This window comes from Alosa sapidissima, chromosome 16 (assembly GCF_018492685.1).
Source record: "Alosa sapidissima isolate fAloSap1 chromosome 16, fAloSap1.pri, whole genome shotgun sequence".
NCBI lineage: Eukaryota > Metazoa > Chordata > Actinopteri > Clupeiformes > Clupeidae > Alosa > Alosa sapidissima.
In genome coordinates, this window is record NC_055972.1 from 2,691,130 (window position 1) to 2,717,691 (window position 26,562).

Consider the following 26,562-nt stretch of genomic DNA (forward strand, 5'->3'; position numbering starts at 1 on the left):
CATGTGTTCTCAGGAAATGCTTTCTCATTATAATAGGTCTGTGGCACACTTTTCCTCCTATGCTGTATAGCAATGCTAGGTGAACAATTCACCTATTACAAGTTTGTTTATCATCAAACTGATTTCGTAAAGGTTATATTAAGGTATCTTGCATAGTGTACCTTTAAAAAGGATATCAATAGATAGATAGATAGATAGATAGATCCCTGCAGAGATTTCAGTGTGCCCTTCTACCCCAGTAGCGATGGACAAACTGCACAATATGGGTGTTTCTATAGTAACGATGGACAAACTGCACAATATGAGTGTTTCTATAGTAACGATGGACAAACTGCACAATATGAGTGTTTCTATAGTAACGATGGACAAACTGCACAATACGAGTGTTTCTATAGTAACGATGGACAAACTGCACAATACAATACAAAACAAACTCCCTCCCTCCCTCCATCCTCCAGCTGGACTGGTTTAACATCATACTTGACCAATGGCTGATACCCTATTACTGCAAACCTGTCCTTTTCCTTGCACTGCTGTTATAATTCTTATATTACTACGTTTACATTTTTCTCTATATTGTCCATATAATTATACTATAATTGTTATATTACCACTTACCACTGCATACTGAAACACAGGGTCAGTCCCTGCCCTGTCACTGCAAGCGTCTCATACAGTACATCCTTAGTACATTCATGTGGATCCTTGATGTAATATCTTTAGTATCTTTTACTGTTCATTTTAGTCATGTGTTTTTTTTTCCTTTTTTTTATGATCCTGTTTATGTTATTGTTGTGTGTGGTGTCTTAAGCTACTGGGACCTTGAATTTCCACTTGGGGATCAATGAAGTATCTATCTACATGTATCTATCTATCTATCTATCTATCTATCTATCTATCTATTAATATTAGTGTTTTTACCCCAGTAACGGTGGACAAACTGCACAATATGAGTGTTTCTATAGTAATGGTGGACAAACTGCACAATATGAGTGTTTCTATAGTAGATAGATAGATAGATAGATAGATAGATAGATACTTTATTGATCCCCAGGGGAATATAACGGTGGACAAACTGCACAATATGAATGTTTTTACCCCAGTAATGATGGACAAACTGCACAATATGAGTGTTTCTATAGTAACGGTGGACAAACTGCACAATATGAGTGTTTCTATAGTAACGGTGGACAAACTGCACAATATGAGTGTTTCTATAGTAACGGTGGACAAACTGCACAATATGAGTGTTTCTATAGTAACGGTGGACAAACTGCACAATATGAGTGTTTCTATAGTAATGGTGGACAAACTGCACAATATGAGTGTTTCTATAGTAGATAGATAGATAGATAGATAGATAGATAGATACTTTATTGATCCCCAGGGGAATATAACGGTGGACAAACTGCACAATATGAATGTTTTTACCCCAGTAATGATGGACAAACTGCACAATATGAGTGTTTCTATAGTAACGGTGGACAAACTGCACAATATGAGTGTTTCTATAGTAACGGAGAAACTGCACAATATGAGTGTTTCTATAGTAACGAAGAAACTGCTCCCATATGAGTGATGTGTCTCTGTGCTGTTTTTTTTAAAGCACATTGGGGCATCTAAGAATAGGGCTCCTTTTGAACTCTGCATCTGACGTTTCAGAGTTCTGGCTCCTGATCAATGGCACAAGGAATTTAATCTCTGTCTGTGTGAAAGTGAATACTGTTGTTTTGTTATGGAGGAAACAACTCCATGTTGTAACATCTTAGGATGATGCAAGAACTCCATGGAAGTATTGTGACATGCAATAACACTATGGGTTAAGCCAACACTTACCCTGCGGTCCAATGCTGACAATGTGATCAAGTTAAATAAAAAGTAAAGCTTAAAATAATCATCTCTAATACTGACAATGTGATCAAATTAAATAAAAAGTAAAGCTTCAAATAATCATCTCCAATATTGACAATGTGATCAAGTTAAATATATATACTCTTTTGATCCTGTGAGGGAAATTTGGTCTCTGCATTTAACCCAATCGGTGAATTAGTCAAACACACTCAGCACACAGTGAGGTGAAGCACACACTAATCCCGGCGCAGTGAGCTGCCTGCTACAACAGCGGCGCTCGGGCACTTCAGCCGTTCCCACTGGTCGGGGCTCGGACCGGCAACCCTCCGGTTACAGGTTCGGAGTGCTAAGCAGTGGGCCACGGCAACCCTCCGGTTACAGGTTCGGAGTGCTAACCAGTGGGCCACGGCTGCCCTCCGGTTACAGGTTCGGAGTGCTAACCAGTGGGCCACGGCTGCACACAAACAGGTGAGCTTTTCTTCTTTCCTCCGCAGCTTCCTTTTGCTTCGTCTGGTCAGGTAGTCCTGTCCGGAGAAGAGGCGGAGCCAAAGTTCACAAGTAATTAAACTTCTTTTCTTGTGCTGGACTTTAAAATAAAAGGTAAAGCTTCAAATAATCATCTCTAATACTGACAATGTGATCAAGTTAAATCACATTATAATCACATTATATTTCACAATCCCATCACATGACGAGAGACCCTTCTCCTCATCAAGGCCCCTCTGATCTTTGGGTTGACACAGAACACACAGGACATGCAGAACATACAGGACACACAAAACACATACAACACAGAACACACAGGACACATACAACATAGAACATACAGGACACATAGAGCACATAGAACATACAGGACACACAGAATATGCAGGACACGCAGGACACACGTAAGCTGACTGTTGTCAAATTTGCAAAATAAAATACGGGAGAAACTATATGGTTCATGCTCTCTCGTGCTGCTTCATTCATGCCGAAAAGGAGGGAGAATGAAACATTAGGCCCGTTCCACTTTTGCATTAATAATTCCTGAACGGTTTTGTTCAGGGTTGATAATGCAACTAAATAAAGTATCTATCTATCTATCTATCTATCTATATGGGTAGACATTCAGTGTGTTTGAAATAATTAATTTGATAATGTTTTCCATCTTTGCAGAGGAAAAGTTTTGTGTAAAGGGAATTAAAGTGGGCCCGTCTCATATACTAGCCGGTTTGAGAAATGTCAAGGAATTTACCTCAACATATAGACACAAGAACCACAACACGTAATATTGGTTTGCTCACAGACTCTCGGTGCCACGAGGAGAGAGTGCTAGTGAAAGGTATGAAACCCCTCACCATCAGTCTCTGAACCTGCAGCCCAAAAGCAGTGTCTTTTATTGTACAGATACACAAAGAAACAGGATGCCAGACATCGGTCTCCTTCAGCGTGACTTTCCTCAAAACCTACGCACAGACACACTCAGATGTGGGGGGCCTTTTCCTGTGTGTCCCAACTCGAACTCTGTGTCCTTGAAACTCAGCATAATATTTTTGATCACAGATGAATTATATATCTGTTTACACAGGTGTTTTATACAATGATAATAATAATTCCTTTACAGGAAAATAAAAGCCCGGGCTATTATTTGGAGTTTTACGGTAGTTTAGTTTACCTTTATTGTCATTCTACACATGATACAACAAAATTTGAAAAGCTTTCCCCTGTTGGTGCATCACATTCAATGAATCATTTCAATTAAAAACTAACATACTACACAGGACATATACATAAGCTCATACATACCACTAGCATACAAAGGACATATACATAAGCTCATACCTACCACACAGTAGTCCTGAGCTTCTATGGTTCCATTGGTGTACTGCTTGGTTTAAAATATTGCAGATTGCCCTTATAATAAATAGGTGTCTAGATTGAAAATGAAAATAAAAGAGGAAGTGTTTTTTAACACTTTCTTATATTAAAAAGGTGAAATCCATTACCAACAATGACAAGCCAGCTGGAAACTTCCACCCTCTCTCCCTCTCGCTCCCAATTAAAACGAGTAGCATAACGCAGTGCCGGTTCAGACCTCCATGGGGCCCTAAGCAAAATCCTGCTAAGGAGCCCTCCTACCTGAACTCTGAGCGCCAAAATGTAACCATTTTTTATAGTATCATCTGACACCTCAGTGCTCCCAATACAATCATCCCACCCCATTTTGGATGTCTATGGAAGTTACCAAATATAGTGTTTTTCCCTATAAAGGGGGCTGTTTGCTCTTGATGCTTGCTGTACATATCCCCTTGCAAAAAATAACTGCAGTTTTGTCAAAGTAGCCTACAGTTCAGTTATACTACAGTGCAGTATAGTATTTTCATGTCCAAAATACTGCATTTCTGTATAGGAAAGTACATGCAGTACAATGCAGTTTTTTGCGTCTAAAATACTGCATTCCTAAGAGCTGCAAATATTTTCTCCAAAACTGCGGTTTTCATACTCAGAAATCTGCAGTTTGACACTTGAAGTAATGTTGTGGTTATGCTATAGCCTACTGACTGACTGTTCTTCACCTGTGTGTCTGTAGTAGGCCTAGGCTACTTGCCAAAGACATAGGCTATGAACTGGCTCCCCTGATTCTTTTATATTATTTTTATATTTTTTCAAACGCAGACTATTTTAAACAATCATTTTAATACTTCATATAGGCCTAATTTACGAGGTGCATCTATTGTCCATGCAGCACAGCGAATCAAAGTTAATACATTAGGCTAGGCCTAGGCTACTTTCCATTTTGCACACGTTCAGTTGTAGGCTATCTGTAACTAAAGCTTGACTGAAATATTGTAAAACAATTTAGTTATTTTAAAAATATATGGGAAGAGTGAAATCACCTATTAGTTTAGACGGGTCCTCGCATGTTTCTGCTAGTTCATCCCGAGCTGCCCGTTATTATGAACGCATTTAAAGATGCGGTCTTTTTAAAAAAAAATTTAGCCAGTCGCCCGCATAAAATAAAAAACGGAATATGTGATTATATTTCACAACTTTGCCAAGTACTGTGACTGGGAAAGGCTGGCAAGTAAGCCGCAGACACATCAGGGGATTCACTTCCCTGTTAGGTAGGCCTATGCTAGGCCAGCAACACGCGCTGGAGAGACGCTTGTTGACATCAAACCATGGAACGAACGCAAGTTTACCCGACTGCTGTTAAAATATGAAAATGCAAAAACATGGGGCTTTAATCGCCACTATCTTCTGCTGAGATGTTCTGACCTTTGATATGTATGATCACCCTGACAGCCTTTGGGCACATGCCAAGTTTGGGAAAAATTCCGTCCATGGGGGACATGCAGTTTATGAATTTGTGCATGTGTTTATATTCTCTAGATTCTCCTCTGCACTGTAGTTAAACATTATTCTATGTATGTCTTTTGAGACACAGAACAGCTCTCACACACACACACACACACACAGACACACCTCCTCGTAAAAAATGTTAACTTCTGTTCCTCAGCTTGCTGTCCAGAGTCTCAGTAATTGACCAGCTCGCTGCTTTGAAGATCAGAGCTCCCTCTAGAGGAAGAAGAAAACACTGCACTTCACATGGAGTTACTGTGAGTTTAACTGGGGGATTACAGCATAAACACACCATTACAAATCTTCATGGAGTTACTGTGAGTTTAACTGGGGGATTACAGCATAAACACACCATTACAAATCTTCATGGAGTTACTGTGAGTTTAACTGGGGGATTACAGCATAAATACACCATTACAAATCTTCATGAAAGTTAAAGTACACACATTATGCAAAATGTAGTTTATGTCTTAAAGGTACAGTCAGCGATTGTAAGCCATTTCAAGCCAATAACAGTTTTTGTCACATTCAACAATCATCTCACGCCTGCTAGCTGCCCATTCCATGAGTGCACTTTAACACGTTGAATGCCGCTCTGTTTTTGGAAGCTTTGGCTCAGAGTGCCAGTAATCTAGATAATTGTTGACGATTTTTGTCGAGCCACAGCGTATTCTATGTTTTAGCTATGGACACATACTATGGCTCGTTTGAAAGATAAGACTTTAAGCTCTCAGTGGGTACAAACCGTTTATTTCTACATGCCTCTGTTCCTGAGAAATCCCAAGCTAAACAGCTAAATCCCTGCTTTTTTTCTAGAAAATGGAAATATAGCGTCTTTTATGATGCGCTGTTTTAGCCTGTCACTCTTGACACTTACATTTCGGTCAAAGGACTTGTGTAAGATAAATATAGTTTTTCTGTTTACAAAACCACATTTCTGCTGTCGGGCTCCATCATTCCTCCTCCTCTTGGTCGGTAACGTCTGTGTCGCTATCCCTGACGGATTCGGCACTCTGGCAAGGACGTCGTGCCGTCTTGCAAACGTGACTCGGCCTATCACCCACTCTGCTGCAAAAGCTAAAAACGCAATATTGCGTATTTGGCACTCAACGTGTTAAAGAAAACCCAGAGTCTCTGTAGGCAGCCCAGGCTCCGAATAACAGGAAACAAAGAAAGCGGGGGCAGCCTGCCCCCCAAACCAAAATGAAACCCTGTGTGGGTTTCCTCTGGGAGTACCGAAGGGAGGGAGGAGCTACCGCTCTGATGATGTGTTTCATTTGGTCCTTGGTTAGAATATAATGCACGCTGTTTTGGACAATAGCATCTGCTAATGAATTTAAATATAAACATAAGTATAAACATGTGACTTCCTGCACAATCGCTGACTGGACCTTTAAAGAAGAAGCACTGGTTTGGTCTCTATGGCTGATATATTATGATCTTTGACATCATTAGATGATTTAAACTGAAGCACTGGTTTGGTCTCTATGGCTGATATATTATGACTTTTGACATCATTAGATGATTTAAACTGAAGAATCAGAGTGTGGGGAGCATGTTACTGGTACTGTGGAGTCAGTGTAAACTAGACCACTTCATGTGCATGCATTTGTTGATGTGGATTTAGAATCAAATTAAAATTATGGTGAGTATGTTTTAAGTGTGAAGTGAATGAAAAACAACAACTGACAACAATGTTAATTACTGATTGTTAAATGAATGCAGGCAACCACATGATGCTGAAGATATAGTTTTCAAACATGAAAAAGATCACTTCAGAATTCCGGCTCTTCTTTACATTGAGAAATGGAAGAAATACCTGGCGTTTGCTGAGAGGCGCACCTCTACTGCAGATCACCATGCCAGGCGTCTGGTGATGAGCACAGGCACCAGGGACACAGACGGAAAAGTGAAGGTACCCAAGAGGACATTAAATATGTACATTAATGCAGCAAAGTACCTCTGTAATTAGTGTGTTATTATATACATTATGGCAGTATGCATGGAGTTTACATTAAATACGCAACAAACTAACGGAACTAATGTCATCAATGAAGCAAAGTACCTCTAGAATTAGTGTGTTATTAATATACATTATAGCAGTATGTGAGTTTTTATGTGCATGTTATTTGTGATTCCAGTGGTCTTCCATTACGAACTTGGAGAAAGCGACTAAAGCTGGCTACCGCAGCATGAGCCCCTGTCCAGTCTTTGAGACAAACACAGGGACACTGTTTCTCTTCTTCATCTGCATTGAGGGCAGCATCTCAGAGAACAGCCTCAAGCCAGAGCAAACCTGCTTGTGTTATGTCACCACCCAGGATGAGCATTTGGGGGACGAGTCCTGGAGTAAATTAAAAGATGTGACTGATGATATAGTGTTTGCTGATAATAAAAAGCTTTCAGAGTACCAAACCTTTGCAGTGGGACCAGGACACGGCATTGAAGTGGGAGTGGGGACCAGCAATGACACAAGGCTGCTGATTCCAGCCTATGTTAAAATGAGCAAAGACGAATGCCATGCTTTGGTTTTCTACAGTGACGATGGGGGAGAACACTGGCAGGCAGGAAATCAGCTGTTTGATAAGTCAGGTGAGTGTCAGGTGGCGCAGGTTCGAGGCGTTGAGGACACAGAGCTCTTCCTCTACTGCAACGCTTGCACGCTCGGTGGAGAAAATGAGGAGGTTCCACGTTTGGAGGCACTTAGTGACGACACAGGGGCAAGTTTTACCAAACTGCAGAGTCTGTCTCTGAAGGAGACGCCCCACGGCTGTCAGGGCAGTGTGCTGGGCTTCCCTGCTACAGGCCTCGATTCCCCCAACACATGGCTGCTGTTCAGCCACCCGACCAAGGGGCTTGGGTGGACAAGGAGGGATCTGGGCATCTACCTGAGAATGTCTCTTCAGGACGGGGGCAACAGGGACTGCAGACCCTGGGGTGAGCCCTTTATCATTCACCCGGGAAAAAGTGGCTACTCTGACCTGGCCCAGTGTGAGAAGAAGGATCGCTTTGCCTGCCTGATGGAGTGTGGAGAGGCCGACCCGCTACAGATCGTCTTTAAGGAGTTTGCTCTCAGCGAGATTCTCTCTTCTCCTGACAGCCAATGCTGTGTTTGTGGCAGTTCCTGTTGTTGCTGCAAGTGCTGCATCATGTGAAATATCTTCACACACAAACAAGTATCCCCTTAAATCATTATCTTTGAATACCTATATAACATAGTCAACTCTATTCACCACTAAAACATTATCTTTGAATACCTATACAACATAGTCAACCCTATTCACCACTAAAACATTATCTTTGAATACCTATACAACATAGTCAACCCTATTCACCACTAAAACATTATCTTTGAATACCTATACAACATAGTCAACTCTATTCACCACTAAAACATTATCTTTGAATACCTATACAACATAGTCAACCCTATTCACCACTAAAACATTATCTTTGAATACCTATACAACATAGTCAACTCTATTCACCACTATGAATGCATTACACACACAGACACTGTAGCGAAGGGGGAGAGCAGTGACCCCACCCGGTCTTGAACTGGTACACACACACACACACACACTGTTGCGAAGGGAGAGAGCAGTGACCCCACCCGATCTTGAACCCGGGGTTCCAGGGTACTAACCCTGCAGCTTGACCGCAACGCCAAACAGCCAGGCCTGTTGCTATGGCAGTCAGAACACATACTCAACTGTAGTGACGGTACTCCGTCACACACACACACACACTCGCATACACACACTGCATTCTGCTCTGTCACAAACTCCTGCCCTCAAAAACACTATTGTGTCACAAATGTTTAAGAGTTGAAAGATTGTGCTAGAGTCTGGGTGTATGAGCATGATGTGTACCTTTGGTGTTTAATTAAATAGCAATACTGATATAAAGTAGAGCCTTTAACTTCTAATCCCTTTCAAATGTAAATCTATGAGTATAAATTTGCCTCCAGGGAACTTCTACACTGAACTACATTTTGAGATTCGTATTTGTTGTTGATGTTAATGATCACCTGTGGTGTCATGGCGACCTGTGGAGTCATGCCCAGCTCACGCTTCTCAGTTTGAATGATAAACACACACACACACACACACACACACACCTTCCAGCATGCCAAGACTTAGTTACTTATGGTATATATATGACAAATATTTTTTCTTCTCTTAAGAGATTGTTTACTAAAGCTTTACTAAGAAACAAGGATTCAGCCATTATCATAGAAAGGGAATGCTACCAGGACTCTCAGCAACCCCCCTCCTGGAAACACACACATACACACACACAAACATACACACAAACACACACTCAAACACACACACACCTTCCAGCATGCCAAGACTTAGTTACTTATGGTATATATATGACAAATATTTTTTCTTCTCTTAAGAGATTGTTTACTAAAGCTTTACTAAGAAACAAGGATTCAGCCATTATCATAGAAAGGGAATGCTACCAGGACTCTCAGCAACCCCCCTCCTGGAAACACACACATACACACACACAAACATACACACAAACACACACTCAAACACACACACACCTTCCAGCATGCCAAGACTTAGTTACTTATGGTATATATATGACAAATATTTTTTCTTCTCTTAAGAGATTGTTTACTAAAGCTTTACTAAGAAACAAGGATTCAGCCATTATCATAGAAAGGGAATGCTACCAGGACTCTCAGCAACCCCCCTCCTGGAAACACACACATACACACACACAAACATACACACAAACACACACTCAAACATACTCACAAACACACACACACAGGATTTCTTCTTTAGGGAACTCTTAAGAGATCAAGTCTTGGTAAAACACAAAGAAACAACATTATCAGTGCTGCTACCCTGCTCCACTGGGCCCCTGTTTGCTGGGCACACTGCTGCTCTCTGCTCAAGAAGGGAGCCCGCTCTGTTGCCCTCTTCTGGCAAGACACTAAAACTACAGGCAGTGCCCACATCATGCATCTAGCCCATAAATATACATAATAAAGGCTAGATATCTCATCCCATAGATATATATAATAAAGGCTAGATATCTCATCCCATAGATATACATAATAAAGGCTAGATATCTCATCCACGCTGCTGACTAATGGAGGTCTACGCCCGCACCTGGCGGCCATCTTACCACAGTCAGCTCGCTCACTCATAACATTGTGTTTCAATGGTGCATACTTTTTAAATAACTAAACTTGCTCAATTTTCTACCGATTTTCAAATGGTTTGGGTTGTTATAAACGTCAGAGATGTAGTTATGACACTGCATACTTATGAATTATAAACATGGACTTCCATAGCATCCGGAATTATAGCTAGGGTTGCCCACTTTCTGATATGAAAATAAGGAAGGGGGGTGTGTATATGTGTGTGTGGGTGTGTGCAAGATGTGCAATACCGGTCAAAAGTTTGGGGTCACTTAGAAATTAGAAATTCCCATTCCACTCCATTATAGACAGAATACCAGCTGAGATCAGTTGCAATGTTTTTTTAATCAGAGCAGCAGTTTTCAGATTACATTATGTGCTTACATAATTGCAAAAGGCTTCTCCAATGTTTTCTCAGTTTTTCTCAGCCTTTTAAAATGATTTCCGATTAGTAAACAGAATGTGCCTTTGGAACATTGGATGAATGGTTGCTGATAATGGGCAACGTAGATATTGCATTAAAGACCAGCCATTTCTTTCTACTTTTTACTTTCCGCTGCGGGTTGCCGACCCCTGGTCTAGCCTTTATTATATATATCTATAGTCTAAATGGATCTGCACACCAGCCCAGTGGTACGGACACAACACCACTTGCGTTATCACAAGAGATTTAATATTTACCATAAAACACAACACACACATCAGAGATCAGAGAAGCGAAGATCAGAGAAGCGAAACTAATTGAGTAGTGCAGATGCAAGCACAGGTGGTGGGAACAGAAAAGATCGTGATGTGATTTGGTTTTGTTGAGATTGATGACATCACTTCACCTAAGTTGGAACTCCTGAAAGGTGATCTTGCGCCGGTTGCCCAATGAGGGTGAATGGTGCTCACTCTCTGCACACTCCATGAGGCAGGCGAAGCGCCCCTCCGCCTCACAGCGAGCGAGGTCTGAGTAGCCGCTGCGCCCCGGGTGGATGATGTGGGGTTCCCCCCAGGGGTGGTGGTCCTGGAGAGAGCTCCGCAGGTGGACCCCCAGCTCCAGCCTGTCCCAGTCCTGCCCTGCGGTGGGGTGGCTGAAGAGCAGAGCCGTCTGTGCGGACGCCCCTTCCCCTGCGGGCAGCTCCCTGGCGGGGAAGCTCACCACGCTGCCCTGGCAGCCCTTGGGCCTCTCCTGGAGCGCTAGCTCAGTTAGCGGGCTAAAACTGACCCCTGCGTCCGCACTCAGCGCCTCAACTCTGAGGATGGTTTTGGTGAGTCTTATTGCTTTTGTGTTGCGGGCGTTGCAGTACAGCTGACCTTTCCCCTCATGGTCAGTGACCTCGGCCATTTGAAACTCCCCAGACTCAACTGGCATCTTCTCTCCCACCTGCCATGTCTGTCCTCGATCGTCGCTGTAGAGAGCCAAGGCGTACGACTTCATCGTCCAGAAGTACCAGAGAGGAAACACGTCGAACAGCCATGTGTCAGCATCCTTAAAGTCCTTGACATAGACTGGAATGAGCAGTCTACCACTCTCCATCTGGGTACCATGTCCTGGTCCGACGGCAAAAGTCTGGAACTCTTCAAGGTTTTTGCCGACAGTGCTATCAGACAGGTCGGTCAGTTGTGTCCAGCTCTCGTCTCTGAGAGGCGACTCGGCACAAGTGATGTAGCACAGCTTCGTTTGGCCTCCCCTGAGCTGGAACTCTTTAATTTCGCCCGCAGCACAGATGAAAAACAAATAGAGTGTTCCCGTGGTCGACTCAAAGACTGGACAAGGGTTCATGGCACGGTAGCCATCCTTAGTCGCCTTTGTCAAATCCATCCAACTTTCTGACCACTGAAAGACATTTTTAAATTAAACATAAATACAACATGACTGTCGGTTACATCCATATGCTTAAGCAAATGTATCATATAGTGTTATAGAGTATGATATAACATTGGTTTCCAAAGGCAAATCAGCTATTTCATCGAGGTTTGTCCAGATGCGATTAGTTACCTGTAGCGACCCATTAGGCTGTCGTGTGGCGGCCCTCATAACTAGGCTTATGGCATGTTCATCTCTAGTCGACGTCCGCTTTTCGGCAAACGCCAGGAAGGTCTTCCATTCCTTAACATAGAGAAGAGCAGGAATTCGGAAGTCATTATCTTCATGCGCAAACACAAGTGTGTCTTTGGGTTCAAGCAAGTCAATCTTCAAGTCGGCCATTTTTCAGATTCTGCAACAAGAACATAGTATAGGTCAGTCAAGAAAGCCGTCAGTCTACGGATGCATGTATTTAAAAAAAAAACACATTAGATATTAAGTAATAAAATGTATTAATACATTTATTGAGAGTACTTATCACCTAAAAGGCCAAATGGCTCAGCATGACTACTGTAGCCTACCAATGGCATGGTTAATATCTTACAACAGGCTAATAATGGGCTCAATTGCACAGAAGTTATTATTGTCAGCAATATGCTTAACTTACCTCATAGAAAACAGCTAGCAGTTGTTGTTCCAACTGTTCTTTCCAGTGAAGTGTATAATTTCACCAACTCAGTTTGCTTTTAAAGGTCACAGATGCAGAAGTGAAATGCTGACTGTTAAATAATGTCTTGTTTTCGCTCAGCATGTGTTCTCAGGAAATGCTTTCTCATTATAATAGGTCTGTGGCACACTTTTCCTCCTATGCTGTATAGCAATGCTAGGTGAACATTTCACCTATTACAAGTTTGTTTATCATCAAACTGATTTCGTAAAGGTTATATTAAGGTATCTTGCATAGTGTACCTTTAAAAAGGATATCAATAGATAGATAGATAGATAGATAGATCCCTGCAGAGATTTCAGTGTGCCCTTCTACCCCAGTAGCGATGGACAAACTGCACAATATGGGTGTTTCTATAGTAACGATGGACAAACTGCACAATATGAGTGTTTCTATAGTAACGATGGACAAACTGCACAATATGAGTGTTTCTATAGTAACGATGGACAAACTGCACAATACGAGTGTTTCTATAGTAACGATGGACAAACTGCACAATACAATACAAAACAAACTCCCTCCCTCCCTCCATCCTCCAGCTGGACTGGTTTAACATCATACTTGACCAATGGCTGATACCCTATTACTGCAAACCTGTCCTTTTCCTTGCACTGCTGTTATAATTCTTATATTACTACGTTTACATTTTTCTCTATATTGTCCATATAATTATACTATAATTGTTATATTACCACTTACCACTGCATACTGAAACACAGGGTCAGTCCCTGCCCTGTCACTGCAAGCGTCTCATACAGTACATCCTTAGTACATTCATGTGGATCCTTGATGTAATATCTTTAGTATCTTTTACTGTTCATTTTAGTCATGTGTTTTTTTTTCCTTTTTTTTATGATCCTGTTTATGTTATTGTTGTGTGTGGTGTCTTAAGCTACTGGGACCTTGAATTTCCACTTGGGGATCAATGAAGTATCTATCTACATGTATCTATCTATCTATCTATCTATCTATCTATCTATCTATCTATCTATTAATATTAGTGTTTTTACCCCAGTAACGGTGGACAAACTGCACAATATGAGTGTTTCTATAGTAATGGTGGACAAACTGCACAATATGAGTGTTTCTATAGTAGATAGATAGATAGATAGATAGATAGATAGATACTTTATTGATCCCCAGGGGAATATAACGGTGGACAAACTGCACAATATGAATGTTTTTACCCCAGTAATGATGGACAAACTGCACAATATGAGTGTTTCTATAGTAACGGTGGACAAACTGCACAATATGAGTGTTTCTATAGTAACGGTGGACAAACTGCACAATATGAGTGTTTCTATAGTAACGGAGAAACTGCACAATATGAGTGTTTCTATAGTAACGGTGGACAAACTGCACAATATGAGTGTTTCTATAGTAACGGTGGACAAACTGCACAATATGAGTGTTTCTATAGTAACGAAGAAACTGCTCCCATATGAGTGATGTGTCTCTGTGCTGTTTTTTTTAAAGCACATTGGGGCATCTAAGAATAGGGCTCCTTTTGAACTCTGCATCTGACGTTTCAGAGTTCTGGCTCCTGATCAATGGCACAAGGAATTTAATCTCTGTCTGTGTGAAAGTGAATACTGTTGTTTTGTTATGGAGGAAACAACTCCATGTTGTAACATCTTAGGATGATGCAAGAACTCCATGGAAGTATTGTGACATGCAATAACACTATGGGTTAAGCCAACACTTACCCTGCGGTCCAATGCTGACAATGTGATCAAGTTAAATAAAAAGTAAAGCTTAAAATAATCATCTCTAATACTGACAATGTGATCAAATTAAATAAAAAGTAAAGCTTCAAATAATCATCTCCAATATTGACAATGTGATCAAGTTAAATATATATACTCTTTTGATCCTGTGAGGGAAATTTGGTCTCTGCATTTAACCCAATCGGTGAATTAGTCAAACACACTCAGCACACAGTGAGGTGAAGCACACACTAATCCCGGCGCAGTGAGCTGCCTGCTACAACAGCGGCGCTCGGGCACTTCAGCCGTTCCCACTGGTCGGGGCTCGGACCGGCAACCCTCCGGTTACAGGTTCGGAGTGCTAAGCAGTGGGCCACGGCAACCCTCCGGTTACAGGTTCGGAGTGCTAACCAGTGGGCCACGGCTGCGCACAAACAGGTGACCTTTTCTTCTTTCCTCCGCAGCTTCCTTTTGCTTCGTCTGGTCAGGTAGTCCTGTCCGGAGAAGAGGCGGAGCCAAAGTTCACAAGTTATTAAACTTCTTTTCTTGTGTTGGACTTTAAAATAAAAGGTAAAGCTTCAAATAATCATCTCTAATACTGACAATGTGATCAAGTTAAATCACATTATAATCACATTATATTTCACAATCCCATCACATGACGAGAGACCCTTCTCCTCATCAAGGCCCCTCTGATCTTTGGGTTGACACAGAACACACAGGACATGCAGAACATACAGGACACACAAAACACATACAACACAGAACACACAGGACACATACAACATAGAACATACAGGACACATAGAGCACATAGAACATACAGGACACACAGAATATGCAGGACACGCAGGACACACGTAAGCTGACTGTTGTCAAATTTGCAAAATAAAATACGGGAGAAACTATATGGTTCATGCTCTCTCGTGCTGCTTCATTCATGCCGAAAAGGAGGGAGAATGAAACATTAGGCCCGTTCCACTTTTGCATTAATAATTCCTGAACGGTTTTGTTCAGGGTTGATAATGCAACTGTATTTGACAGAGGACAGATATAGGCTGGGTTGCTAGTGACAAAATATGAGCTTTGTGTGATACGATCTCTTTGTAAATTACGTTTGATTATAAGTATAAATACTTTTTTGATCCCGTGAGGGAAATTTGGTCTCTGCATTTAACCCAATCGGTGAATTAGTGAAACACGAACAGCACACAGTGAACACACAGTGAGGTGAAGCACACACTAATCCCGGCGCAGTGAGCTGCCTGCTACAACAGCTGCGCTCGGGGAGCAGTGAGTGGTTAGGTGCCTTGCTCAAGGGCACTTCAGCCGCGGCCCACTGGTCGGGGCTCGAACCGGCAACCCTCCGGTTACAAGTCCAGAGTGCTAACCAGTGGGTCACGGCTGCCCTCAAATAAAACGTGTTTCATCTGTTCTGGCTATCCCCGCTATTTGGATCTTCTCACTTAATGCACAACATCTGAACACTAAATGTCCATAATTATCATCGGATAGCTAGTCATATTTCTTGAATTTCCCCTGGGGATCAATAATGTATCTATCTATCTATCTATCTATCTATATGGGTAGACATTCAGTGTGTTTGAAATAATTAATTTGATAATGTTTTCCATCTTTGCAGAGGAAAAGTTTTGTGTAAAGGGAATTAAAGTGGGCCCCGTCTCATATACTAGCCGGTTTGGGAAATGTCAAGGAATTTACCTCAACATATAGACACAAGAACCACAACACGTAATATTGGTTTGCTCACAGACTCTCGCCGCCACGAGGAGAGAGTGCTAGTGAAAGGTATGAAACCCCATCCGAACCTGCAGCCCAAAAGCAGTGTCTTTTATTGTACAGATACACAAAGAAACAGGATGCCAGACATCTGTCTCCTTCAGCGTGACTTTCCTCAAAACCTACGCACAGACACACTCAGATGTGGGGGGCCTTTTCCTGTGTGTCCTTGAAACTCAGCATAATATTTTTGATCACAGAGATGAATTATATATCTGTTTACACAGGTGTTTTATACAATGATAATAATAATTCCTTTACATTTCCCTCCTGTTTATCATTGGTAACTTTCACAATCATCTGTTCCATTGTCCAATACAGGTTTTCTGTAACAACTTCATTGCTGATCATGAGGTTAATCAATTAATCATTACACTGCACTGTTGTCCTCAGCGAGGAGCCTACATGTCTTCTTGCAAAAGCAAAGCATTCATATTAGCAGTTACAGTCTTGGTTATAAGATGGCGAAAACAAGGTAATGCACATGTGGTGGATACACAGAACAAGATCAATACAGCAAGTATAGGAGCACATATTTTCAAAATTATCTGCAGCCAAGTACCGGACCTAAATCATGAAAGAGGATCCCATCCTTGGTTAACCGTATCAGTAATCATTGCTTGTTGTACATTTTTCATTTGGAATCCGGAATGTATGTACAGCATGTATCATTCAGCATTGCACAAACACCTCCTTCTTGCAGCTGCCATTAGGTCAAGCACCAATCTATTTTGCATCAACATTAAACGCATAGCAGATATTTCAACATTTTGTTTCTCATCTACCTTAATAGATGAATTTACAAACAATCCAATTCTGTATTCTTGTGTTTCCATTCTTAACAGTAACTTTCCAACCCCTATCCAGGGGAACAGACTTAACCTTATTTTATGACTAGCAGACCACAACTTATGCTCATCAGGGACATCCTTTCCCCAAATAGGATCGTGTGGTTTCACATCTACTACAGCTCTGCGGCTACGACGGTGGTGGGTAGTCTGAGTTATAATGTAAGTGTGGTCAGTCAGACGCACTGGGGCACAAATTCCTACCCACTTGGGTGGAAGATTTAGGTAGACTTTGTGGCCACACATCCAGTAGATACCTGCTAATGTGGTCGTACCATCAGGACTAGGCAAAACATAGTCACTCCAACACCTGGTCTTATTTCTAGGGTTGGGCCATGGACAGATATCACCACCTTCATCAAAACTTCTAGTTTTCTTTTGACCTTGCATCACACACGTTTCCATAGGAACCGCTGTCTGACGACACCTGTAGAGAGGCAAACTCCCCACAGGCACTGAACCACTTCTGAAGAAACACAGCGGGAATATTGTTTTAGGTTTAACAGTGACATAAGGGGTCAATGTTACGTTAGACTTTATGTACTTCAAAGGGTATGTCACTGCACAGGGTTCACTGATAGAGTAAGTGCCATTGTCATGAACTGTTATGTGGGATGTATTATAAACGCTAAAAACATTTTGTTCAATAGATGTCCGTTCACCTACACACGCACTCTGTTCATGAGAGATTTTGGCGACTGTTAAACGGGGATGAGAAGCAGATATTGGCATCATAGAACATACATAACAGTCAGACACATTATTCAAATCAGCTAACATTTGAGCATAGCGATACCATGAATTCAAATGATACACATGTGTTATGTTGTAGGTATGCAGATCTTCAGACAAAATCCATCTTTTCCATCTTCTGTATTGTCTTCCTTTGTCTCTCACGAAAAAGTCATTGTTCAGTCCTTGTAGCAACAGTCTCAGTAAGGTGAGGGCAAAAACCCCTCCGAGGACCTACCTCCACATCAAAGGCCCGTGACCCCCAGACATCGTCACTAAACCGTGGAGGCTCTGTAAAAACACTGACGTTGAGACGACTAGATTCTATACCTCTAGACCCCTTTGTAGTCAGATTTCCTCTCCACAGCGGTTGACTCTGCAGCTGGAATGTCCCGCACCTTACAATGCGAGATGTGTGTCCAAGCGATTCGACCTCGTACCTTCACTGCAGTAGGAGTGGCTAGAATAACCTGGTGTGGCCCTTCCCAACGAGCTTCGGCCCAAGACTTCCTCTTTATGACTTTGATGAACACCCAGTCTCCTGGTTTCACTTTAGGGTCCTGTGGAGGGAGGGAGAGAGAGAGAGAGAGAGAGAGAGAGAGAGAGAGAGAGAGAGAGAGAGAGAGAGCAGTATTTGTGTCTACACATTTCTTAGACGACAGAGTCTTAATCAACTGTCCCACTACTCCTTCATCATCATCAGGCGTAGACTTACTACAAGAGAAATCAGGTATGGTGTATGGTCTGCCATACAGCATTTCAAATGGGGATAGCTGTGTGGCAGCACTGGGTGTTGTTCTCATACTCAATTGCACAATGTCTAGACAGTCCGGCCACTGCCATCCCGTCTCAGCCATTGTTTTCCTTAATTTCGATTTAATCGTCCCGTTATTGCGTTCCACTAAACCCGCAGATTCCGGGTGATAAGCAGAGTGTCTTTTTAGGTCAATACCAAAATGTTCACCAATTGTGGTCAATTACCTCATTAACAAAATGTGTTCCGTTATCACTTCGAATGAGTCTGGGCACTCCATGGCTTGGGATAATCCGCCTACAGAGTGCTTTGGCTACGGCAGCAGCATCAGGAGTGCGACATGGGAATAGCTCGACCCACTTAGAGAACACATCCATCACCACCAACACATATTCTAGGTTATGAACTTTGTTCAACTGGATGAAATCCATGTGTATTGTATGAAACGGATGTGGGGGTGAAGGGAATTGTCCTCTCTTTGGTCTCGCATGTCCCTGTGAATTATGTTTAATGCAGATTATGCACTGGTGGCAAAAGCTTTTTGAGTAAGTAGTAAAACCAAATGTAGTATAAAATTCACGTAGAACTGCACACATTCCGCCCATTGACACGTGGCAACGGCCATGTGTCACTAAAGCTGCCCATTTATACATGATTTAGGTAATACTGGTTTGCCACTTGGACCGACGTAGATATTGTCTTCAGTATCTGATTTTAAACCACTATAGGCTTTAAACACTTTTTCAAATCTGTCTCTAAACTCCCAAACGTCCTCATTATCTTTGAGTTGTGGCATGTATTTTGGTGTAATCGCAATGTTTTTTGAACACTAGTCTACATTTATCCTCTAAGCTTTGAACTTGTTGATTTAGTTCCATGGAGCCGGGGGCATATGCTGTACCACCTGTATGGGCTACAAAACTATCTTTCACGCGGCTCCAATCAGAGCCCATTTTATAGCGGAACATCCTTTCGACCTCGAAACCATTCAGGTGGTACACATTTATTATATTTTTCATTTCGTCGTAGAATTCGTCAATTAATGCTTTGTGAGAGGGAATACCCTCAACTGCCTGCTTCACGTCCTCTTGAGTCCATGTCCTGTAGACATGCATTATTTGACGGTTGTCATCACCTTCCTCTTGGTCTGGCCTATATGCTGGATTAGGTAATTCTACCATTGGGAACGCGTTTATTTTAGGCGGCTGTGGAGGCCAGCTTGGCGTTTTGTCATCATAATCAAAATCATCAACGTCATCATCATACAGATGTGTATGTGCAGCGGCTGGTGTTTTTTTTTTACTTAATACTTTTCCCACCCCTCCGTCCATCCTAGGGGACCAATCCCACATTGGGTTGTCTTCAGTGCGCCGTGCCCGTGTTTTGGGGGCCTCTCTATCTAGAGACCGTCCTCGTGTCAGCGAGGGATACAGGGGCTGTGGAGCCACAGCGGGCGACGGTGCGGCCACGGAGGCATTACCCACAGCTGCTTGTGGTTGTGGTCCGTTGTAAGGAGGTGGTGAGGTGCAAGGCATATTGTCTTCTTTTACATACGCTACGGTACATTTTTTCCGTTCTTTTATTTTATTTTCGCGCTTTCTTGCCTCCTCCAACCACAATTTAGCTGCATCAATTTCTTTTTGGTGCTGTGTTTTTATACCATTTTTCTTTTTCGAGTGGTGCATCATTACGTCGCGTAACAATTTCGAACAGCCAGGAACTGTTAATTTGCCTTCAAATTCGAACTTCTTTCCATCGTGTTAGCCAATTTTCAATTCCTGGGTGAATTTTGGCCATAAATTTGGCATCGCCTTTCAAAGCATTTTCTTTGGCTTGGGTATTACCCATTTTTACAAATAGGGGGTTATACTGTATCGTCCTCAAATGGGCAAACAACAAATCTAGAAAGCAAGCTTCTAGGTGCCAGGTGTTAACCTAGCACCCGGCTTTCTCTGGGTGTTTTCCACAGATTCTGTTGTTTGTTTTAACTTACAGATAATCCCCTCATTCACTCACATTTAAAACTTTCCCTTTCTTGGAGAGACTTTAGGTGGGACTCGAACCCCCTGTAGTACTCTCCCGATAAACTCAGGTGGGACTCGAACCCCCCTGTAGTACTTAGTTTATCGTTAGGCCTACTTTTTAAACAGTACTGTATATAGAAAAGAGCAACTTAATGCGATCTTTCCCTTTCACACATAGTCCCAGACTAGTTTTTACTCACGCTGTTATGGTTCTGCTCTGTTGCTATTCGGATCCCGTCAATCCAGTCCAGGGCCTGGTCGCCGTCGGTTGGCCAGCACGGAATTCACCGTATGGGGCTTTCCACGGTCCCGGACCGCGGGCTGTGCACAGTCTTCAACTTCCGACGATCAGTCCCAGGAACTTGGGTATCTTGGGATCCGGCTCGAAAGGACCAAGTAATGTCAAGGAATTTACCTCAACATATAGACACAAGAACCACAACACGTAGTATTGGTTTGCTCACAGACTCTCGCCGCCACGAGGAGAGAGTGCTAGTGAAAGGTATGAAACCCCATCCGAACCTGCAGCCCAAAAGCAGTGTCTTTTATTGTACAGATACACAAAGAAACAGGATGCCAGACATCTGTCTCCTTCAGCGTGACTTTCCTCAAAACCTACGCACAGACACTCAGATGTGGGGGGCCTTTTCCTGTGTGTCCCAACTCGAACTTTGTGTCCTTGAAACTCAGCATAATATTTTTGATCACAGAGATGAATTATATATCTGTTTACACAGGTGTTTTATACAATGATAATAATAATTCCTTTACAGGAAAATAAAAGCCCGGGCTATTATATGGAGTTTTACGGTAGTTTAGTTTACCTTTATTGTCATTCTACACATGATACAACAAAATTTGAAAAGCTTTCCCCTGTTGGTGCATCACATTCAATGAATCATTTCAATTAAAAACTAACATACTACACAGGACATATACATAAGCTCATACCTACCACACAGGACATATACATAAGCTCATACATACCACACAGCAGTCCTGAGCTTCTATGGTTCCATTGGTGTACTGCTTGGTTTAAAATATTGCAGATTGCCCTTATAATAAATAGGTGTCTAGATTGAAAATGAAAATAAAAGAGGAAGTGTTTTTTAATGGGGCAGGCCAGGGGGAAGATGGGGGGGGGGGTTAGTTCATGTACATGTTCAGGGGGAGGGGGTTAGTTCATGTACGTGTTCAGGGGGAGGGGGTTAGTTCATGTAGGTGTTCAGGGGGAATGCAGCGGGGTGGGAATGGTCATTTGCAATATGTTTAGCTGTGCTAAGGCAGTGGGAGCTGTAGAGGTCCTGCAGGGGGGGCCTGCAGGGGGAGCTGTAGAGGTCCTGCAGGGGAAGCTGTAGAGGTCCTGCAAGGGGAGCTGTAGAGGTCCTGCAGGGGGGGCCTGCAGGGAGAGCTGTAGAGGTCCTGCAGGGGGGTCCTGCAGGGGGAGCTGTAGAGGTCCTGCAGGGGGAGCTGTAGAGGTCCTGCAGGGACGGGAGTGGGCGTTGGTGCAGCTGGAGCACCACACTCATACAGTAGGTGAGCAGGTTAGCAGCTTCCCACTGAGACTGTTCCTCCTCAGCACCCTTAGGAAGTGGAGACGCTGCTGAGCCTTGTTGATTGTTGTAGTGTCTGCAGTCCAGGTGAGGTCAGCGGAGATGACCTCTACAACTCATTTGTACAAATTCCTCACTTTAGATTAGTTAAAAATGTCATTAACTAATCACTTGTAACTCGAGTTATTACTTCAAGTCAAGTTTATTTTTTATGTCAGGAATTTAGGTGGGTGGTTGACCTTGGACAGACATGCAGAGAAGCGATGAGTTCTGATAAGTTCTCTTTACTTTCAAAAACACAGGATACAAAAAATGCAGTTCTTCAGTTCAGTGGAAGTTCCCAGAGTCCCAAAAACAAAAGTTCACAGCCAGCAGTCCAATGACAAAAGTCTTCAGTCAAAAATCAAAGTTCCAACAAAAAGTATTTCAGCACAAAAACAGGCTTTTCAAATTCTGCAAAATGCAGGCAGTAGTCAAAATCAAAACAAGAGCACAGCACAGCAGAGAAAAAAAGGTACTCACACTGTGTCTCTCAGGAAAACTCAGCAAAGACAAATAAAAAAACCAGGATCTTAAATAGGCCGGTACATCAACACCAATTATCCAATCATCCAATCACAGAAGAGTTTCCATTAACCAAGGAAAGGGGAGCGAGTAAACAAACAAAAACACGCAAAGGCAGAATGGCGACATCTTGTGGGCAGGTGAGTACATGGCAAGCACAAAAATTCATAGGATTTCAGAAGCACACAGTGGCAGAATGGCGACATCTTGTGGGCAGGTGAGTACATGGCAAGCACAAAAATTCATAGGATTTCAGAAGCACACAGTGGCAGAATGGCGACATCTTGTGGGCAGGTAAGTACATGGCAGGCACAAAAGTCTGTAGGATTTCACATTTATATAGCGCATTTCATACACAGAGGTCTTTCAATGTGCTTTACATAAACAAAACCAAACAATAATAACAAATAAAAGCATAGAAGGGCAATATAGTCAAAGAATAGTTCAAAAGGTAAAAACGTAAAACACACAAGGTAAAATCATTTAAAAATAGAGAATGATTAAAAAGACAAAATAAAAGACACAAGGTAGAATAATTTTCAAGAAATTATAACTCAGTGCAGTTATCAGAAAACATCTGAGAACAGTTTGGTCTTAAATCTAGATTTAAAACTGGCTATACAGTTGGGGCCTTTTTAATGTCATCCGAAAGTTGGTTCCAGAGCTGAGCCGCATAGCAGCTAAAAGCTGCTTCACCATGTTTAGTTCTAACAGCAGGTTTTACTAGCAGGTTTTTCTCCTGAGACCTGAGAGGTCTTTGAGGGTGTGTACTGCTGAAGCATGTCTGAGAGGTATTTAGGTCCTGCTCTATTAAGTGATTTAGAAACAAGCAGTAGTCAATTCTGTGACTTACTGGAAGCCAGTGCAGGGACTTGGAGTCACGTGTCTGCAAGGGGTGAATTGGCGATAAGTAGTCGTTTGTCCACTAGATGGCGCGTCGTTGCAGTGAGACGTAATTTTGTTGGAAGTTAAAAGTGGGTTGGAAAAACAATGGACGCTTCATACAAGGAGTGTAGTTTACCGCAGAGAACGTCTAATAAGGATAGGACGATGTTCACATGAAGTGTAATTCCCATTTCTTCTTGAAGCCGAAATAAATCAGAGGATGTTTATCGGACATGCTTGGTTTTTACTGCAGGTACGTTAATCTTATAATATCAATAAGGACCTAGGTAATGTTACCGTTAGCGTTGGTTGAGTGATGGAGGCCAATTTGATTGATTGCATTTGTAGAAAACTATAAATGATAGATAGATAGATAGATAGATAGATACTTTATTGATCCCCAGGGGAAATTCAAGGTCTCAGCAGCATACATACAACACAAACACATTCTTTAACAGAAGAAGAGTAATTAAAGTATATAATATAAAAACACAACTAAGCAGTAAGGACAGTAGAAGATAAAGAATATGCTAAATATACTAAAATACAAATTATACTAACACTTAATACAATATATAAAAATATACTAAAATACAAATAACAAAATTACAAATTATACTAACACTTAATCTAAATCAATTCTAAAAACAGTATCCACATAGTGGTGATTAATAAATCAGAGGCGCTTGCAATGATTGAGGCAGGGACTGAGCCTGTGAGCCTGTGAAATGCGGTTATACCAAGCAAATTGATAGCAGCACTGTAATTGTATCTTTCGACTGTCATTTGTTGCACGTGCTACAAAAATCATTCTGTGCAATGGAAGATTTACCAACGTTACACCGGTCTGATACAGTTTTGCCTATACATGCGTGAGACTGAGACGCCTATTTATTTTGTTTTAAGTGCGTGCAGGGTGTGAGAGGGGAATCGATGTGCTTTGATTTCAGCTTGGTAGTTGTAGTCTGTGAAATTAAAAAGCATGTGTGTGTGAAGTATCCAATGACACCTTCATTTCATTATGGCTGCTTTAGCAACACACCTTAAGCTACTGTGTAGTGGGTCCCATTTAGAAGTGGCTACTTCATTCGCGCTTTCCTTGACTCATGGAGCTGCGTGAATTTTATTACAACTTTTCGCCACGATATGGCAGTTTAAGTCCGCTTGATACTGTAAGCCGTAAGCCATTGGTTTCCAAAGGAGATTTTATTTGTGTCGCCAGCTATTGACAATTTATGTTTGGCCCGTTAAAATGTGTATGAACAGTCTAGCGATGCATTTCATCAAGGCCCATGCTTTTGGACATGTCAGTTATTTGCACCACTGGTTAGATGTAAAACAGCATTTCGTTTCAGACTACTGTTACTTAATTTGTGCATTAACACGTTTCAGACTACTGTTACTTAATTTGTGCATTGACAGTAAAGTATTACATGAACTAAAGATGACTAAAATCTTATGTAGAAAAAGAAACATTCACAAAAAATCCATCCATCCAAAAATGACCTTTGTTTTTGATAGCTGTTGAAAATGGCATGGAACTGACAGAGATGTTTTTGTTTATAAATAAATAAATAAATAAATAACATTATGCTGATACCTTTTGCTTTTCCCAACTACAATGTAGCCTACAGGTGTAAGTGACCTTTCATCAATCCAGTTGCAATGGATGAACTGTGATAACTGCCCTACTTGTGATTGTTTAGAGATTTTAAAGGTTTTATAACAATGCTACATCTTCTTTGGCTATTCTACAATCTATTCACCTTTTCAGCACCAGTAGGCTACTTTCTGTGCAGCCGCACACACACACTCAGGCATGCCAAACAAGCATACACAAAAGTTTCAAGAGTGGGGGATGGAGTAAAATATGGAGACAAATTGAAGTGTGATTTATTTTCGCGGAACGGATGTACAGGACTGAGCGGTGGTCATATTTTGTACCACTATGCGATACATCTAGTTTTGGATGATTTATCCAAGTGGGAGCATATAGAGGTTGAATAATAGTGGCCCCAAGATCGACCCCTGGGAAACACCACAGGTCAAGGACATTGGTGTTGAGGTACAGTTTCCAATGGCAACAAAGAAACTCCTTTCTTATGATTTCAGCCAGTTGATAACTATGCCTGTAAATCCAACCCTGAATCTGTATTGAGGTATGTCATTGAAAACCTTGATGAGAGCTGTTTCAGTGCTGTGATTTGCCCGAAAACCCGACTGAAAGTAATCAAATTACCCATTTGATGTTAGGAAGGTGGTTAGTTTATTAAAGACTACTTTTTCAATAATTTTGCCAATAAAAGGTAGATTGGATATGGGCCTGTAATTGTTTAGCATGGAGGCGTCCAGGTTATTCTTCTTGAGAATAACAGCTGTTTTCAGTGACTTATGAAAAGTGCCAGACAGCAGTGATGAATTTACCATGCAAAGGACATCTGCTGCTATAAGGTGAAAAACAGTTTTAAAGACATTGGTTGGCAGAATGTCTAAGCCACATGTGGAAGAGCTGAGATTCTGTACCGTTTTTTCAAGTGTTTCGTAGTCTATCAAGCTGACCTCTGACATCAAGTTAAGTTTCCCTCTATTTGTAGGTGGAAGTTCCGGATGTTGAATTAGTAATTGAGCAGATATGTTGAGTCTGATTTTGTCAATTTTACCTTTTGAAAAAAGATGAGAACTCATTGCATTTATTAGTTGAGAGAAGTTCTGGCGCTAATTGTGAGGGGGGATTTGTTAACTTATCGACAGTTGAAAATAGAACACAAGTGTAATTTGAACTTCTACTGATGATGTTAGAAAAGAAAGACT

At 41.7% G+C, this 26,562-nt stretch overlaps 3 protein-coding genes across 4 annotated transcripts; 1 reads left to right on the forward strand and 2 right to left on the reverse strand.

The window, feature by feature from the left end:
- Window positions 1-5,333: 5,333 nt before the first annotated feature.
- On the forward strand, window positions 5,334-8,351 carry LOC121685551 (sialidase-4-like). The gene is made up of 3 exons (XM_042066145.1): window positions 5,334-5,453; window positions 6,922-7,111; window positions 7,338-8,351. The coding sequence occupies exons 1-3, from the start codon at window positions 5,443-5,445 to the stop codon at window positions 8,349-8,351; spliced, it is 1,215 nt and encodes a 404-aa protein (XP_041922079.1). The 5' UTR covers window positions 5,334-5,442.
- Window positions 8,352-10,887: 2,536 nt separating this feature from the next.
- On the reverse strand, window positions 10,888-15,804 carry LOC121685757 (sialidase-3-like). Its single transcript, XM_042066504.1, has 5 exons — window positions 15,794-15,804; window positions 15,689-15,693; window positions 12,823-12,855; window positions 12,348-12,567; window positions 10,888-12,185 (listed from the first exon to the last, which is right to left on the reverse strand). Exons 4-5 carry the CDS (start codon window positions 12,555-12,557, stop codon window positions 11,190-11,192), a joined length of 1,206 nt encoding a protein of 401 aa, XP_041922438.1. The 5' UTR covers window positions 12,558-12,567; window positions 12,823-12,855; window positions 15,689-15,693; window positions 15,794-15,804; the 3' UTR covers window positions 10,888-11,189.
- Window positions 15,805-17,040: 1,236 nt separating this feature from the next.
- On the reverse strand, window positions 17,041-21,223 carry LOC121685764. Of its 2 annotated transcripts, none has more exons than XM_042066520.1 (2): window positions 20,950-21,223; window positions 17,041-18,531 (listed from the first exon to the last, which is right to left on the reverse strand). In XM_042066520.1, the coding sequence occupies exon 2, from the start codon at window positions 18,017-18,019 to the stop codon at window positions 17,060-17,062; it is 960 nt and encodes a 319-aa protein (XP_041922454.1). In that variant the 5' UTR covers window positions 18,020-18,531; window positions 20,950-21,223; the 3' UTR covers window positions 17,041-17,059. The 2 variants fall into 2 exon arrangements, with proteins under 2 accessions (XP_041922454.1, XP_041922455.1); XM_042066521.1 differs by lacking the exon at window positions 20,950-21,223 and adding an exon at window positions 18,953-19,361.
- Between the last annotated feature and the right edge of the window lie 5,339 nt (window positions 21,224-26,562).